Source organism: Pteronotus mesoamericanus, unplaced genomic scaffold (assembly GCF_021234165.1).
Source record: "Pteronotus mesoamericanus isolate MK-2021 breed Mesoamerican mustached bat unplaced genomic scaffold, CSHL_Meso_final contig_246, whole genome shotgun sequence".
In the NCBI taxonomy this organism is placed as follows: Eukaryota; Metazoa; Chordata; class Mammalia; order Chiroptera; family Mormoopidae; genus Pteronotus; species Pteronotus mesoamericanus.
The window spans coordinates 11,617,050-11,634,871 of record NW_026555104.1 but is presented as its reverse complement, the minus strand read 5'-3'; the positions used below and the strand labels follow the sequence as shown (position 1 = coordinate 11,634,871).

General features: G+C 37.8%; 1 protein-coding gene across 1 annotated transcript in view; it reads right to left on the bottom strand.

The window, feature by feature from the left end:
- Window positions 1–4,163: 4,163 nt before the first annotated feature.
- Window positions 4,164–17,822, bottom strand: part of EFCAB5 (EF-hand calcium binding domain 5) — a 109,540-nt gene continuing 95,881 nt past the window's right edge. The window contains exon 24 of the mRNA XM_054572997.1: window positions 4,164–4,357. Within this exon, the coding sequence (XP_054428972.1) occupies window positions 4,164–4,357 (194 nt within the window). The remainder of the gene's footprint in view (window positions 4,358–17,822) is intronic.

Here is a 17,822-nt window from a genome sequence, read left to right as displayed (position 1 = left end):
TGGAGATTAATAAATATTGCCTAAGTCAGAAAAAATGATAGCCACACAGCATGTTATTTTGCAATATGGAGGCACTGTCAAAACTAAGCTAAAATAGGTGCTAGGAAACTTTATGCAAAGGGTCAGGTAGTAAATATTTAGGTTCGTGGGTCAGAGGTGACTGTGGCAGCTACTTAACTCTGCCCTTGGAGTGTGAAAGCAGTCATAGACAATATGGGCAAGTCTTTTCCAATAAAACTTTATCATAACAAGCAACTGACCAGGTTTAGCCTGTGGGTTGTTAACTCCTGGGCTAAGTGAATTGAAAAGTAGTTTACTCAGAAGCAAGGAATATAGGGGTGGGGTGGGGCTGGGAAATGCTCTGGTCTTAACAAACCTTGTACTACTGATGACTCTTGAAACTATGAGCATGTGTTACTTTGTTAAAAAAAAAAAAATTCAGCCCTGACCGGTGTGGTTCAGTGGGTTGGGAGTCCTCCAGCGGACCAAAAGATCACTGGTTCAATTCCAGATCAGGGCATGTGCCTGGTTTGCCTGCTAATTCCCTGGCTGAGGGCGTGTGAGAGGCAACTGATCAATGTTTCTTTCACACATCAATGTTTCTTTCCCTCTCTTTCTCCCTCCCTTCCCCTCTCTCTAAAAATAAAATATTTTTAAAAATAAAATAATAAATGGTAAAAATAAAGCCTCAGCCTAGGCTGTCTGCTTCTTGCTTAAAGAGACTGAATGGAGAATTAGTTACACAAAGTACAGCTCAATATCCTATATCAATGTGAGCTTTTAAATTGGTATATTGAATTCTGTATTCTTCCACTGCCTTTGAGAGATTTTCCCAAAGCTAGAAGGCTGATTTCTCAGATGCAATGTTGCAGAGAGTTCAAATTCTTCAATCACTTGGCAGGGTTTGCAGCAATGGTGGTACTTGCAGCAGTGAATCCAAGACACAGAGAAACCTAACATTTTGAAGTCAAGAGTGGGAACTTTAATTAAAGATGCTGGAAGGACAGAGCAGAGTAAACCAGTAAAAGGTAGTATCCTGACTATCATACTCCTGATTGTTACACAACAGAGCATTCTGTCTTTCTCAGACTTCTAGAAATAAGACTTCAAGAACAGAACAATCAACTGGTATTGGATCTAAGGCAACTGTGAGGACCTCAGCACCCGAACTCATGGATTTTCTATTTAATATTTGGACATTAATGTTACTTCTCTAAGTCTCTGCTTCTCTTTGTGTCCATTTTTTCCCCCCTAACCAAGTACTCATTCTCTACCCTTTATCTACAGCTTCTGCTGAGTTGTAGTGTCTGGAAGGCAGTATGCTTTAATTTATTTAAAGGACTCATGACACTTTTGCTGTCTTTAAACAATATCCTTCTAGACAACACGCCTATTGCTATTTCCAGTTTGATTTGCTTATGGTTTGGGTGTGTTTTATATTAGGTCATTTTCACAAATTGGTCTCCCTTTGACAAAGGGTCAATCCCAATTTCAATAGCTGTGTCTGGAGAGTCAGGGTCACATGGAACAAAATATGGTGACCTAGAGGTGCCTCACCAGTTGCAGTCTGCAGGCAGGACAGCTAAGCTCAGACAGTGTATTTAGGAGAAGTAAAATACAGTTAATGACTAGGAGATGAAAGACTCAGAGAGGGTAATTATCATCCCTAAGGACAAAGAAATAGGCAATATTGAGTTCATCGGTCCTGTCTTTTGGGAGAAATCTTTGTAAGATCATGTAGGGGAGAGTACAAACAGAGTTAATGATGACATGGGGTGTGCTAGGTGGGAGTGGCATTGCATAAAACCTAGGAGAAGAATGAAAAGTCTAGAAATTATCTGCAGAGAGGTCTTCTCAGTCCGTGGATCGGGGGTGTCTGTGGGAGTTAAGAGCAGCTGGTTGTCTGATCATGTTTACATTAAGACGGAATGGGAAGCCAGTCATAAGAGACCGCATATGGTACAATTCCACTTAAGTAAAATGTCCAGAATAGGCAAATCCACAGAGAAAGCAAGAGTAACAGTTGCCTAGGGCTGGGGTGGGGGAAAATAGGGATTGACTGCAAATGGGTATGGGATTTCTGATGGGGGTGATAAAAATGTTCTAAAATTTATTTTTATAATGGTTGCACGTAGTAAAAACCACTGAACTGTACATGTTAAGTGGGTGAATTTTATAGTATGTGAGTTATATTTCAATAAAGCTGTTATAAGAGCCAATAGGAAATTTTCTGAGATTCCAATATCATTGTCTTGAAACCTTGTATTGTTCCTGGACCATGGAAAGCTGTAACTGTGAAGGAAAGTGGTCTGGATTGTCTATACCATACAATATCATTGTTACCTATAAGCTATGGGTAAGGAGTCAATACAAATTCAAATAATCAAGTCTAGGGATCTGAAGTATTGTAGAAGTAAATTTAAGTAAATCAATAAATTATGTAGTCCAGCGATTTTCAACCAATATGCTGTGAGAATTTTTAAAACATGCAATACCTGACACTAAGTAGTCAACTGGTGTGCTATGGCACACATGTTTTAAAAATTCTTGTGGCACACTAGTGTGCCATGGCATGCTGACTTAGTCAAATAGATTTAAATATAAATCTAAAACTAAACTGTTGTCAGGTATGAATAACATCTCCTTCACTAAAAGTAAGGTCCTGGTGTTAAGGGGTAGTATTTTACTTGAATGGTGATTAAATACATTCAACCAATCTGCCTTGCTGGTTGTTTAATTTTAAAGTAACTTCCAAAAGACTGAATGCATAGTCATTATCCTAGTAAAGGTTGGAAAGTGTTAGTGAGATGTCTGGGGTGCTGGCAAGGGCAGTAACCAGAAGTTAGGACACGTGGGTGCTAGCTCTACCCCGCCTGTTAGGAGCTGTTGTGGCCTACGTAACTCACTCACTCTTAGAGACTTTCTCATTTATAAAATGGAGATAATAATATTGAGACTGCCTATCTTACAGGTTATTGGGAGGATCAAATGAGCTGGTATGTGAAGATATTTCAAACAAGTTAAAGCACCATGCCAATATAATATTTATTATCATTGAGTTAAATGCCCTTTAGTTAACTTAATTCCCATGATAGTGGTTAAAAGGTAGCATTCTGCAAGAATTTGCCCTTCTTGCTGCCTAAAATACCATTTGTATTTACTGTGAACTCTTCATAAGCTTGTTCTGAAGCCATCAGGATACATGGCTATCTGTTTAATATCTTCAAGAACATTGTTCCTAGAAATGTTGCTGCAAATGCCCTGAAAGGCCCTCTTCCCAATACAGAAAAGGTTTATGGGTTAAAACTGGGCATGCGATCATCCAGGAGATGAGGACTGGTAATAACATTGCCCTCTTATCAGAAAAGGTTTAAAAGGGACCTCAAGTCTCAAATTAGAAGATGTTTGGAACACATCACATTTTGTCAACCAAATAAAGAAAATGAAGTTTAATTTCCCAAAATTTTATTAAAAATGGACTGTCATCAGATATTTTATTGCAGAGATGAAATCTCACAAGAAAGCAGTAAAGTTTGCTGTAATAACAAGTCTTAAATAAATATAAATTCTTTCTGCAGTTCTTGAACTTGAGAGGTTTTTGTTATTCTTCTTTTAAAGGTGATTTCTTTTTTCTATGAAATGGATAAACATTTTCCCACAAGAATTTATATTCATTGAAATAACTTTTAAGTTGTTTAAGTATGTATGGAGGTGGGAGGTGGGTGATGGGGAGGAAGGGTGGTACTTATATACGTCTGAAAAATTGGAAAAACAATTCCCAGTCCATTTCTTAAAATATTACTAGTTACTATTTTGATGTAAAAACTGCCATTTTTTCCTAAAACTGCAGTATTTATTTTGTGCCTTAAAAAAATTAAAATAACTCTGTCTAATCAACCGTAATAGTTCCACGGCAGATAGAAAGTTAAAACTAAAAGGAAATTTTTAAATATATTCTATAATATGCCTTTGGTTATGGCTACCTTCACTGGGTATTTTTTAGATCAAATTTCTCCTTAGGTAGCACTTTTGGTTTTAGAAAGTGCTGAGGTAAGTATCTAGGAGCAGAATATGTCTACGTGGCACTCCTTTCCAGTTGGAAGTATTTTATAGTTAACAAAACTGAACATAACAAAAATATCCTAAATATAGCACCAATTCCATTAGCATTTACCTAGCATGCTTCCACCTGGCATTTTTGCATACACACAGGAGTCAGTCTTGGAGGGCAAGGGAGGTGTAACAGAACTATTTAGTTTTTTGTTTATCTCCATGAGAGCTAAACAGATGTGTGACCAGTGGTACAGGTACTCGATGACGATGTTACCAAATTTCCATACTTCAATTCGGGAATGATCTATACCAAAGGAAAAAAAAGTTAGTGTGGATAGTTTTGTACTTTTTAAATTAAAATATAAGTTACAGTATTATGATCAGAGTCTTTTAGATATGTTTGGAGTCAAAACCATAGCAGAATCTTGTTTAAATAATCACAGGACAATGCATTAAAAATTTTTGGTATATTCAGTTAATGGAATACTACACAACATTTAACAGTTAAAGAACTAAAGCTTCATATATCATGTGGATAAATCTCAAAACATTATTGAGCACAAAATGTAAGTTGCAGAATATATTCTTTGTATACAATTTTTTAAAGTTTTGCCCTGGCTGGTGAGGCTCAGTGGACTGAGGGCCGGCCTGCAAACCGAAGGGTCATGGTTCTATTCCCAGTCAGGGCACAAGCCTGGATTGCAGGCCAGGTCCCCACCAAGTAAGGGGCACATGAGAGGCAACCCACGTTGATGTTTCTCTCCCTCTCTTTCTCCCCCTCTTCCCCTCTGTCTAAAAATAAATTTTAAAAAATCTTAAAAAAATAAAAGTTTTAAAACCTGCAAAATAATATGTTGTTTATGGACTCATAAGCACGTAGTAAAAGTAAATCACACATAAACACCAAGTTCATGGTAGTGTTATCTCTAGGGAAGAAGAAGAAGTAGCATCAGGGAGGGGGTAAGTCTCAGCTGTTCTTATGATGTTTTATTTCTTTAAAAAAGCCTGACTCAAACATGCACAATGTTAAGGTAAGATATAATATGGCTTCATAATGACTACACAAGTATTAAGTCTCAAACTTCTATGTTTGGGGTATTTCCTAATTTAAAATTATTTTTAAGTATATAATCACAGCACACCATTATGATTCATTTGTTAAATTGCAAACTATTAAACTGCCATTTATAAAAGTTACTTTTGCCCAGGAGTCAATTGAAAGGATAGAGTCAGTGCCATTTGCTATTGTGGCACCATTTGCTGAGCTGGCCTATGACCTTATTGAACATGACTGACAATTTACTCCTTTGAGTTTATATCCCAAGGAGTGGAAATCACTGGAAAGCAAGAAGAGAACTAACTGCTCCCTACAGCCACAGACAGAAGATAACATTGAAACTACAGCCTCGTGTTACAACGCCCCAGCAGCCCAGGGGCCCCACAACAGCAACCTCACTCACCCTTTTTTAATCCAGTTATAATCCCATGAAAATTCAGAGTCCCCACCCCTCAATGCTGGTGTATCTATCCACACCTCGCCCTTCTCCTTTCTTGGAGAGTAAATAAAACTTTACTCTCTACACTTTCTTTTCTTTGTGAATTCTTTCACAACTTGCATCACCGACTGCCCTAATATCAATGACTAAAATACAAATAGAATGGTCCAATGGAAAGAGAATATACTGTACAGTTGAACAGGTCTGGGTCCCTATCTTGACTCCAACTAGTCTTGGGACCTCGAGCAGGACACACTTAATTGTTTTGAGCCCTTCGTCCATAAAACATGGATAATACCTCAGAATTATTATGAAGATTAATAAGAAACCTGTCACAGAGTAGTTGCTCAAAAAAAATTAACTTTTGAGGTGCCTTCCACCCTTAGGTCTATGCTTTATTCTTATTTTGTTTGGTTTTGTTTTGTTATATTCATTTTTTTACTTCTAGTGTCTCATGCAATGACTAGCCCAATAAATGTCGGCTAACTTGAATTGAATAAACCATAAATGATACTTATAATTCAATTAGAGGTTTTAAATGTCATCTATCCATAGCTCTTTAACAACAATGATAATTATGTCATTTAGGGATATCTATTACATGACAAAATAGAACATGGTTAACTTACTTTTCTTCTATCAACATGAAGGCACAAAGAATGGAAAACATTCACAAGTCTCAATTTTTATTTGAAACTGACTTTAAAACGTGAACACAATGTTCTAAAATTGTCTTTTAACACACACACACACACACACACACACACAGAGGCACTGTCTTTTCTTCCAATTATAAGTATTCAATAAATGTTAAAACAACATTAAATTATGGAATAATTAAATTAGGTGTTTTAAATAGTAAGTCCTTTCACATTATAACCCGGTAACATTAGTGACAATTATGAATAAAAACAAAAACAAATGCTGGTTGTGAGAGTACATTAAATATACCTGATTCATCTCATGTTATGGGAAATACTAGACCAATCAACATACATACTTAAAATATTGAGGTGCATTTGTTATAATCAACTCTTTTTGTATTTTTTTAGGTTCTGGACCAAGGTAATGCAATAGGCTACAAAGATTACTTTGATTATTGTAATGTTATGAATCAAAATTGAATAAAAGTTCACCCTAAAACACTTCTAAAACCAGTCCTGATTTTCTGAGATACAGCAACTCTCCTGCTCCCCATAGCTTTTATTCTCCCCTTCCTTAACCTCCATTAAGAGCTCTGTTCCAATGGCTTCTGCAACAGTGTTCTTATCTGACATCCAAATGAATACACCCCTATCTGCAACCGTTATTAAGCCAGTCAGCCATCTCCATGGTGATTCAAGGACACAAGGATGGGGAGCGAGGTCACTCCCTTTCACAAGCCTCTGTTGCTTATTTCCTGTTTTATTGTTACCAGGAACAGAAGCTCTGAACCTGTCTGGGCCAAAGTTCCTTTTTCCTGCCCTTTTCAAAGAGAGGTTGATGCATTAACAGCTGGCTCTAATGATTCCTTTAATGAAACCTCCATTGCTCTGTGGCAGAAATTTTAAACCTTTTTCATCTTACGGCACACCTAAATTAATTACTAAATTTCTGCGGCACAACAAAATATATTTTTTTTCCAATCTGACAAAAAAAGGGAATGATTTTGATTGATTTATAATAATAATAGTAATTACCTACCATTTTTGCTTTAAAGTGACTTTTTAAAAAATCATGTTTATTCTATTACAGTTGTGTCACTTTTACCCCCTATGCCCTCTTCCACTCAGCCCATCCTCCCCACCACAGTCAATTCCCACTCTGTTGTCCATGTCCGTGGGTCATTCATACATGTTCTTTGTCTACGCCTTTCCTCTTCTTTCCACCATTGTCCTTTCCCATCCCCTCTGGTCACTTTCAGTCTCTTCCATGTTTCCATGCCTCTGGTTTATATTTTCATTAGTTTATTTTGTTGAATAGATTCCACTTATAGGTAGATCATATGGTATTTGTCTTTCACTGACTGGCTTATTTCACTTAGCATAATATTCTCCATTTCCATCCATGTTGTCACTAAAGGTAGTTCCTTCCTTCTTTTTTTAAAAAATGCAGATTGATTTTATTTATTTTTTAATGTCAAAATTCATTATAAAATATTTTAAAAATTTAAGTCATTTATAAAGTCTCAGCAATTAAAACAACATGACCCCAGCAGAGAAATAATCAAAGTAGATCAATGAAATTAAATGGGCATTCTAGAAACAAATGTATATATCTATCTAACATTGTAATCTATGGTTAAGTTGATATTTCAAATCAATGGGGAAAATAAGGCTTATTCAACCAATAAGGTGCATGGACCACTATTACTTGAAATAAAACAAATATATAGAGCCCTGTTTCACACATTATACAAAAATATTCAGGTGAGCTAAAAATCAATACATAAAATCTAAAGAGTTTTAAGAGAAAATACAAAATTATTTTGTATTTTTACATAATTTTTTTTACAGAAAAATAATTAAGAAATTATTTTTCTTACCCTGAAGTAAAATATTGAAACCCAGAAGCTATAAAGTAAAATACTGACAATATGTATTAAACATTTAAGACTATACAGTAATATACATATAAAAAAAGTTAAAGGACAAGTAATATAATAGGAAAATATTTGCAACACATCTAAAAAAAGGTTAATAGTTTTTTTAGTGCAAAAATTCTACAAACATTTAATCAAAAAATGGATAAAGCATACCAAAAGTCATATAAAGGTTTTTAAATAATAGAGATAGGTAAGAAATATACAAAAACAGGTTTAGTTTCAACAAATAATAAAGGAACAATTAAAATAACACTTCATTGTCACAATCAGATTAATAAGTATTAAAAATATTGGTAATATCAAGTATTGGTGACTGTGAAAGGAACTGGGCATTCATAGACTCTCTTTCTTCATCTTCTTAAAGTCAGTCCCTTTAGCACATCTTGCAATGCTGGTTTGGTGGAGATGTATTCTTTTAGCCTTCTTTTGTGTGGGAAACTCCTTATTTCACCTTCTATTTTCATTGAGAGCCTCGGTGGGTAGAGCAGTCTTGGTTGCAGGCCTTTGCTTTTCATGACTTGGAATATTTCTTGCCACTCCCTTCTGGCTTGCAGTATTTCTATTGAGAAGTCAGCTGCTAGTCATATTGGGGATCCCTTATATGTTATTACCTCTTTCTCCATTGCTTTCTTAGGATTCTCTGTTTATCTTTGATATTTGCCATTTTAATGATGATGTGTCTTGGAGTGGGCCTCATTGGGTTTCTCTTGACTGGGACCCTCTTTGTTTCCTGGACTTACATGACTTTTTCTCTCCTCAGATTGGGGAAGTTTTCCATCATTACTTTTTCAAACAGGTTCTCTGTGCATCCTCATTCTCTTCTCCTTCTGGTAACCCTATTATACGGATATTATTACATTTCAGGTTGTTGTGCGTTTCCCTAAACATCTCTTCATTCTTTTTGAGTCTTTTTTCATTTTCTTGCTCTTTCTGGGAGCTCTTTTCTATATCATCCTCCAGCTCGCTGATTCGATCCTCTGCTTCATCTAGCCTGCTTTTGATTCCTTTCACTGTGTTCTTCAATTCAGAAATTGTATTCTTCATTTCCTCTTGCCTCTTGTTGATAGTTTTTATGTCCTTTTTTCATGCTGATATAGTTTGCAGGTAGTTTTCCTGTAGTTTTTGTAATTCTCTGTGAGCTCACTGAGCTCATTGAGCTTCCTTAGAACCGTTGTTTGGAACTCAATATCTGATAGTTTATTTGCCTCTATTTCATTTAGTTCTCTTTCTGGGGATCCCTCCTTTCCCTTTGAGTGGGGGGTGTTTCTTTGTCTTCCCATTATTTTTGAGGCTCTTCTTATTTGCTTCTGCACTTAAGTTGATCTGTCTTGATTTCCTGACTTTGTGGTGTGAACTTCTATGGTAGGGGACTGCTGTTTTTTCTTTCTGGATCTGCCTCTGATGATGTCAGCTGTTGACCCTGTCTGACCTTAGGCAGTCTGTTCGGGACTTCCAGGAATCTACTGTCTGAGGCTGACTCCTTCAGCTGTTAGTCTAGTCATTCTGCACTCAGCAGACCAGCCTAGAGACACCACAGGGAGGGGCTGAGTCCCTCCTTGGAGTGGGGCTATTGGGTCCTCATGCTGTTGCTGCTCAGGGGAGTGATCTGCCTGAGCAAGATGGCAGCTACAGCATGGGTGAGGAGTCAGCATCAGGATCTCGCTGGTCATTCTCTCAGTTCTCTTCAAAACCTTTTTCCCCAGTCTCTCCTCAGGTGTCTCTAGCCCACTCTGCCCCCGCCTTTGCTGGAGACCAGAGTAAGTGGCTGCAAACAAAAATTTTATGCATTGGCCTCTTAAACAGCTTTTTGAGTCTCCAGCTGCCCATCCGTCAGAGAGCAACCCTGCTGCTTTTTCCAGCTGGTTGTAATCTGTGTATATTTTGGGCTCTGGTGCTGTTGGCTAGAGATTCCCGCTTATGGTTTAGTCCCTGCTCTTCTCAGGAGGATCCAATTTGCCGTTTCAATATCCTTCTGGTGCTGCTGCCCATGGGTGCTTCGCATGCCTTCTTGAGTCTCTACCACACCTCTTACCAGTCGGGTTGTGCTAAAGCTGATTCTTCTGTCTATCCAAGGTTATAAGGCTCCTCTCTCACTATTGTTCAGTTGTTTGTTCCAGGTGATTTCTCCACAGTTTAGTTGTAATTCCAGATTGGTCCTGGGAGGAGGTCAGTGTGACTTCCATTCACTCCTCCACCATCTTGATTTTTCCCTAAAGTGACTTTAAAAAAAAAAATCAGGTGCCTATACTTGTATACAAGGATTTCTGGCATCAAGAATTAACCAATCTGACAAAGCCTCATTATGAGACTTAACCAATAAGATGCAATTTTATTATATGTCCTATATATTTATGATTCGAGATGGCATTTACACATGATGGTTATTGATGTGTTGATTGTTGTCATTTTTTACTTGACAGTCTAAGGGAAAAGAGGTCAGTGCCCCTGATTAAATATACAGGTATTGCATGTTTTAAAAATTCTTGTGGCTCAAGGGTTGGAAAAAAATCCCCTGCTCTGTGGGATTCCCATTAATAATGGTTGAGTGCTACTGCCCTCTTGTGGTGGAGGGATGCCAGCTCTTTGCAGTAGTTTACACATATTTCATAATTCTTTCAGACAGAAATACTACTTCTTTGCTTTTCTAACCATAAGAAATAAGACATTTTTTGCTTTGCCTTTGTAGGAGTTATAATAAATTATTTGAAGACATCTGAACTAAAATAATTGCTGAATCAACCTTTAAGTTTGTTTATAAACCTATTGATTTCAAAACAGATTCAAGTTCAATAAAACTTTTAATTACTTAGGGAATTCATTTTGCTGAAAATAGAATATTTCTAATTAAAGCTCCATTTATGTATGTCTGCTTTAACACTGAATTAAGTTAAATCTTTAAAAAAAATTTTTTTTTGGCCCTGGCCAGTGTGGCTCAGCTGGTTGGACACTGTTCTGGAAAGTGAAAAGTTGCTGGTTTGCTTCCCAGTTGGGACACATGCCTGGGTTACAGGTTTAGTACCTCATCAGGACACATGTAAGAGGCAACCAATTAATGTTTCTATACCACATCAATGTTTCTCTCTCCCTCTTTCTCTCTCCCTTCCCCTTCTCTCTACAAATAAATACATTACATCTTTAGAATAAAAAAAATTTTTTGAATTATCAAAGCTTGGGTGGAAGTCTATTCCAGGCTAAACATTGAGTTCCTGCAGGTATATTACTTTCATTCCTATTGTTAGCACTTCTGTACAATATTACACTGAATTGGGTTCTTAAAATGATGTAGCTATAAATCAAATTATGTACAAATGGAAATTAATGCAACTGGTCTTTACAAAAATTCATACTTTAATGCACTGTCCTCCAAAATATTCAGTCATGTCTCTGTATTAGTAAGAAATGTTCAGCATGATCCCATATATGTGTATTTATTTATAAATTATTTATTTTAAAACATTAAAAAATAGAAATTAGACTTTGATGGGATAAATATATTAGAAATAATCATCCTGGACTATTTTTTTAAAAAAATATATTTTATTGATTATGTTATTTCAGTTGTCCCATTTCCTTTCTCCCCCATATTCCCCTCCACCCTGCAATACCCCTCCCACCAGCATTCCCCCACTGCACACACACTTAGTTCATGTCCGTGGGTCATACATATAAGCTTTTTGGCTTCTCCATTTCCTATACTATTCTTAACTTTCCCCTGCCTATTTTGTACCTATTATTTATACTTCTTATTCCCTGTACTTTTTCCTCCATTCTCCCCCCGCCCTCTCCCCGCTGATCTCCATTTCTGTGATTCTGTTCCTGTTCTAGTTGTTTGCCTAGTTTGCTTTTTGGTTTTGTTTTGGTTGATAGTTGTGAGTTTGTTGTCATTTTACTGCTCATAAAGATCATAGCTTTTGATCTCCTTCTTTTTCTTAGATAAGTCCCTTTAACATTTCATATAATAAGGGCTTGGTGATGATGAACTCCTTTAACTTGACCTTATCTGGGAAGCACTTTATCTGCCCTTCCATTCTAAATGAGAACTTTGCTGGATAGAGTCATCTTGGATGTAGGTCCCTGCTTTTCATGATTTTGAAAACTTCTTTTCAGCCCCTTCTTGCCTGCAAGGTTTCTTTGGAGAAATCAGCTGATAGTCTTACTCCTTTGTAGGTAACTCTCTCCTTTTCTCTTGCTGCTTTTAAGAGTCTCTCCTTGTCTTTAATCTTGGGTAATGTAATTGTGATGTGCCTTGGTGTGTGCTTCCTTGGGTCCAACTTCTTTGGGACTCTCTGAGCTTCCTGGACTTCCTGGACTTCCTGGAAGTCTATTTCCTTCACCAGATTGGTGAAGTTCTCCTTCATTATTCTTTCAAATAAGTTTTCAATTTCTTGTTCTTCCTCTTCTCCTTCCACCACCCCTATGATTCAGATGTTGGAACATTTAAAGTTGTCCCAGAGGTTCCTAAGCCTTTCCTCATTTTTTTAAAATTCTTGTTTCTTCATTCTGTTATGGTTGAATGTTCGTTTCTTCCTTTTGTTCCAAATCTTTGATTTCAGTCCTGGTTTCCTTCCCTTCACTCTTGGTTCCATGTATATATTTCTACTTTTTGGCTATAATAAATAGTGCTTCTATAAACATTTGTTTACAAGTGCTTGTGAGAGCATATGTTTTTAGTTCTTATGGGTATGTAGCCACAAGTGTAATGCTGGGTCATATGTAAACTCCTTGTTTAACTTCCTGAGGAAATGCCTCCATGGTCACAAGAAATTTGGAAACGTCCAAGTTTGCTGTTAAGAAATCTGAATCCTGTCTGATTTATGGTCCTGTGCATGTGACCTTTTTCTGTTTTGTTTTATTTTATTTTATTTTGTTTTTCCAGAAGCCCTTTATTCCCTTTATTCCCAAGACAGTGAAATTTCATAACGATATACTTTGATATGGGTCTGTTTTCACCCATTGATATTAGCATTTGCTGGCCCTTTTCAATTGTGAAACTCAGGTCTGTAAGTCCTTGATTATTTCCTCTATGGCATAAAGATTGCTACTTATGGCTGTGCAATTTGTGCACCACACAAAGGTGCTCTGCTGAGGAGGTAGGAGGGGATTGAAATGTAACCAGGAGTCCATTCATTAAACTGTGTGCTTTAGTTTAAGGCTACATATGCTTGGAGGAGGGACATCACTCTCTTCACACATCTTTTTCTACTCTAAGCAATGTGCTCAGAGTGCATTCACCCCCGTAGGTGTCTTTTTCTCATTTATACAAAGGTGATCTAGAGGTTGGTGGTGGCCCTGCCTTTCTTTTTTTTGGGTGCTATCTTTGGAACTCTTATTGTTTAGATATTGGATCTCCTAAATTCGGTCTCCAAAATGTGTATTTTCTCTCCTATTTTCCATCTTTTGGTCTTTTTGTTTCACTTTCTGAGACATTCTCTCAACCTTCCAATCTATTGATTTTTTTTTTTAATCCTCACTTGAGGACATGTTCACTGACCTTAGAGGAAGAGAGATGGAGAGAGAAGAAAAACAGCAATGTGAGGGAGAAACAACAATCAGTGGCCTTCTATACACACCCAGGGATTGAAACTGCAATCTAAGTACGTGCCCTGATGGGGGATGAAATCCACAACCTTTTTGGTGTATGGGGTGATGCTCTAATCAACTGAGCCATCCAGCCAGGGCTCCTATTGGATTTTGTTTCTGCATGTTTTAAGGTCTAATAGCTTTTGTTGTTCTTTAAATATTTGCTTTAAACAACATCTTGTTCTGTTTCAAGAATGCAAAGTCTTATCTCTCTGAAGGTATTAATGATAATTTTTTTTGAAGTTTTCTTCTCCCCATTGTATCTCCTCTTTCCTTCTGTTCCAGTGTTTTGGTCTCTGTATCTTATTTTTTCTATATCACACCACTTGGAAACTTCCTCTCCACAATCCTAGAAATTTATTCCTTCAAGAAGGTAACATAGAAAGTCTCTGGGTTATCAGATACAGTTGAGAGGAAGAGAACCAGAGTGAAATAGGGAGAGTATTAGTGTGTCTCCTGAATAGCTGAGACACCTGCAGGCTTTTCCACTAAGCTGCAAACAAAAAGGAGCAAACATCCCTGACTACTGTAGCTTAGTGGGTTGGGTATTGTTCCACAAACCACAAGGTCACTGGTTCGATTTCCAGTGAGGGCACATGCCTGGGTTGTGAGCCAGGTCTCTAGCTGACAGCATTCAGAGATGTCACTGATTGATGTTTCTCTCCCTCCCTTCCCCTCTCTCTAAAAATAAATAAATAAAAGCTACCTCCCCCCCAAAAAAGGCACAAACACAACTGGTACCTATACCATTGGAGTGCAAGAATATAGTGCAGGACTGGGACTTCCAGCCAAGGTGGGAGCATAGGTAGATACACTTTGCCTCCTTGCACCACCAAAAGGACAACAACAAATTTAAAAATAAAAAACAAACAGAACTGCCAGAAAAATCAAACTGTATGGAAGCCTGACAGCTAAGGAGTTAGAGAAGAAACATTCATTCAGACTGGTAGGAGGGGCAGAGATGGGCAGCCAGGGCAGAGAGGGCATGTGCGGCAAGGCTGTAGCTGGTGGACTTGGCAGTCCCACATTTGTGTGCACATAAACCAGGAGGAACGACTGGGGAGCGAGATAGACTGTGCAACCCAGGATTCCAGTGCAGGAAAAGAAAGCCTCCAAAACTATGGCTGTAAAATACTGTAGGGGTTGCAGTGGAAGGACTAACTCCCGGCCTCACAGAAGAGTTTGTTGGAGAGACCCACAGGATCCTAGAACATGTGCATACCTACCCACCTGGAAATCAGCACCAGGAGGGCCCAATTTGCTTGTGGGTAGCTGGGAAAGTGACTGAAAGCCAGCCGATAGCTGAGCAAGTGGCATTGTTCCCTCTCTGACCCCTCCCCCACATACAGCAACACAATGCAGTAACATGGGTTGCCCCGCCCTGGCGAATACCTAAGGCTCTGTCTCTTATAATGTAACAGGAGTGTTGGGACAAAGGAATATGGCCCAAATGAAAGAACAGATCAAAACTCAAAAAAAAAAACCCCAACTAAGCAATGAAGAGACAGCCACCCTACCAGATGCAGAGTTCAAAACACTGGTAATCAGGATGCTCACAGGAATGGCTGAGTATGGTCCCAATATGGAGGAAAAAGTGAAGGCTATGCAAAGTGAAATAGAGAAATATATACATGGAACCAAGAGTGAAGGGAAGGAAACCAGGACTGAAATCAAAGATTTGGAACAAAAGGAAGAAATGAACATTCAACCATAACAGAATGAAGAAACAAGAATTTTAAAAAAAATGAGGAAAGGCTTAGGAACCTCTGGGACAACTTTAAATGTTCCAACATCTGAATCATAGGGGTGGTGGAAGGAGAAGAGGAAGAACAAGAAATTGAAAACTTATTTGAAAGAATAATGAAGGAGAACTTCACCAATCTGGTGAAGGAAATAGACTTCCAGGAAGTCCAGGAAGTCCAGGAAGCTCAGAGAGTCCCAAAGAAGTTGGACCCAAGGAAGCACACACCAAGGCACATCACAATTACATTACCCAAGATTAAAGACAAGGAGAGACTCTTAAAAGCAGCAAGAGAAAAGGAGAGAGTTACCTACAAAGGAGTAAGACTATCAGCTGATTTCTCCAAAGAAACCTTGCAGGCAAGAAGGGGCTGAAAAGAAGTTTTCAAAATCATGAAAAGCAGGGACCTACATCCAAGATGACTCTATCCAGCAAAGTTCTCATTTAGAATGGAAGGGCAGATAAAGTGCTTCCCAGATAAGGTCAAGTTAAAGGAGTTCATCATCACCAAGCCCTTATTATATGAAATGTTAAAGGGACTTATCTAAGAAAAAGAAGGAGATCAAAAGCTATGATCTTTATGAGCAGTAAAATGACAACAAACTCACAACTATCAACCAAAACAAAACCAAAAAGCAAACTAGGCAAACAACTAGAACAGGAACAGAATCACAGAAATGGAGATCAGCGGGGAGAGGGCGGGGGAGAATGGAGGAAAAAGTACAGGGAATAAGAAGTATAAATAATAGGTACAAAATAGGCAGGGGAAAGTTAAGAATAGTATAGGAAATGGAGAAGCCAAAAAGCTTATATGTATGACCCACGGACATGAACTAAGTGTGTGTGCAGTGGGGGAATGCTGGTGGGAGGGGTATTGCAGGGTGGAGGGGAATATGGGGGAGAAAGGAAATGGGACAACTGAAATAACATAATCAATAAAATACACTTTTTAAAAAAATGAATGAACAAAGAGAATGGCCAAGTTAATTCCTATGATAGTAATGCCTTGGGAAGGCAAGGATACCAAACAAAGCTGCTCCTTCATAGATGACTGCCTCAATCTAAAGGTGACACAGCTGCCTGGAATTCCACCAGAATACAAAATACCCCTTTCTAGAAATACAAACAAAAAACAGTATGAGATATTACAGCACTCTTGTTAGAATGACTGTGATCAAAAGTATAGGAAAAAAATGTTGGCGAGGATGTGAAGAAAGGAGAACACTTGTACACTGTTGGTAGCAATGCAAATTGATATAGCCACTTTGGAAAACAGTATGGAGTTTCCTCAAAACATTAGAAATAGAAGTCCCATATGATCCTGCAATTCCACTCTTGAGTATATAATCAAAGGAGATGAAATCACAAGCTTGAAGAGATATCTGCACCCTCTGGATCACCGCAGCATTACAATAGTCAAGACATGTAAACAACCTAAGTATCCATTAACAGATGAAGAAAGAAAATGTAGTATGTGAAATGGAATACTACTCAGCCATAAAGAGGAGAAAATCCTGCCATTTGCTACAACATACATGGAGCTTGAGGGCATTATGCTAAGTGAAATAAATCAGACAGGAAAGACAGACTGTATGATCTCACTTACATGTGGAATTTTAAAAAAAAAAAAACTGAACTCGTAGAATCAGACAGCAGATTGATAGTTACCAGAGGCAGATATTGGAGGATGGATGGAATGAGGGAAGGTGGTCAAAATGTACAAACTTACCGTTGTAACCAATAAATTCTGGGTGTGTAATGTGAAGTCTTGTAACTACAGTTAACAATATTTTTTGGATATTTGAAAGTTGCTAAAACAATAGTAGATCTTAAATGTTCGCATCACAAGAAAAAATTGTAACTATATATGGTGATGGATGTTAACTAAGCCTATTGGGGTGATCATTTCACAATATATACATATATCAAATCACGTGGTGTATCTTAAACTAATAGAATGTTATATGTCACTATCTTAATAAAAATAGACTGTACTTTTTCTGAACATTAAAAAAAATTACTCCTCTCTAGAACTAGGATGAAGAGGGGAAAGAGTTGGCAGCAGAAGCCCTAAGAAGGTGTGGGCTCATCATCAGCCCTAATTCTATCTTCTTGGAAAAACCATTAATTTGGAAGGCTTGTTGGGTTAGGATCTATGCTAACAGTCCCTCCCTATCCTGAGCAGGTCCTACAGGTATTAGTGATAGCATTTCATGCTGAGTGGGGTCGTTGAGTAAGGTGCCTTACGTAATGCCACTAGGAAGTTCAGACAAACCTTGAGCAACAGATTGCAATTCCACAAGACTCCTCTTTTTCTGGCACAAACAGAAAGGCATCCAAAGAGTTGCCCTCCTTTTCCCCAAGTGGG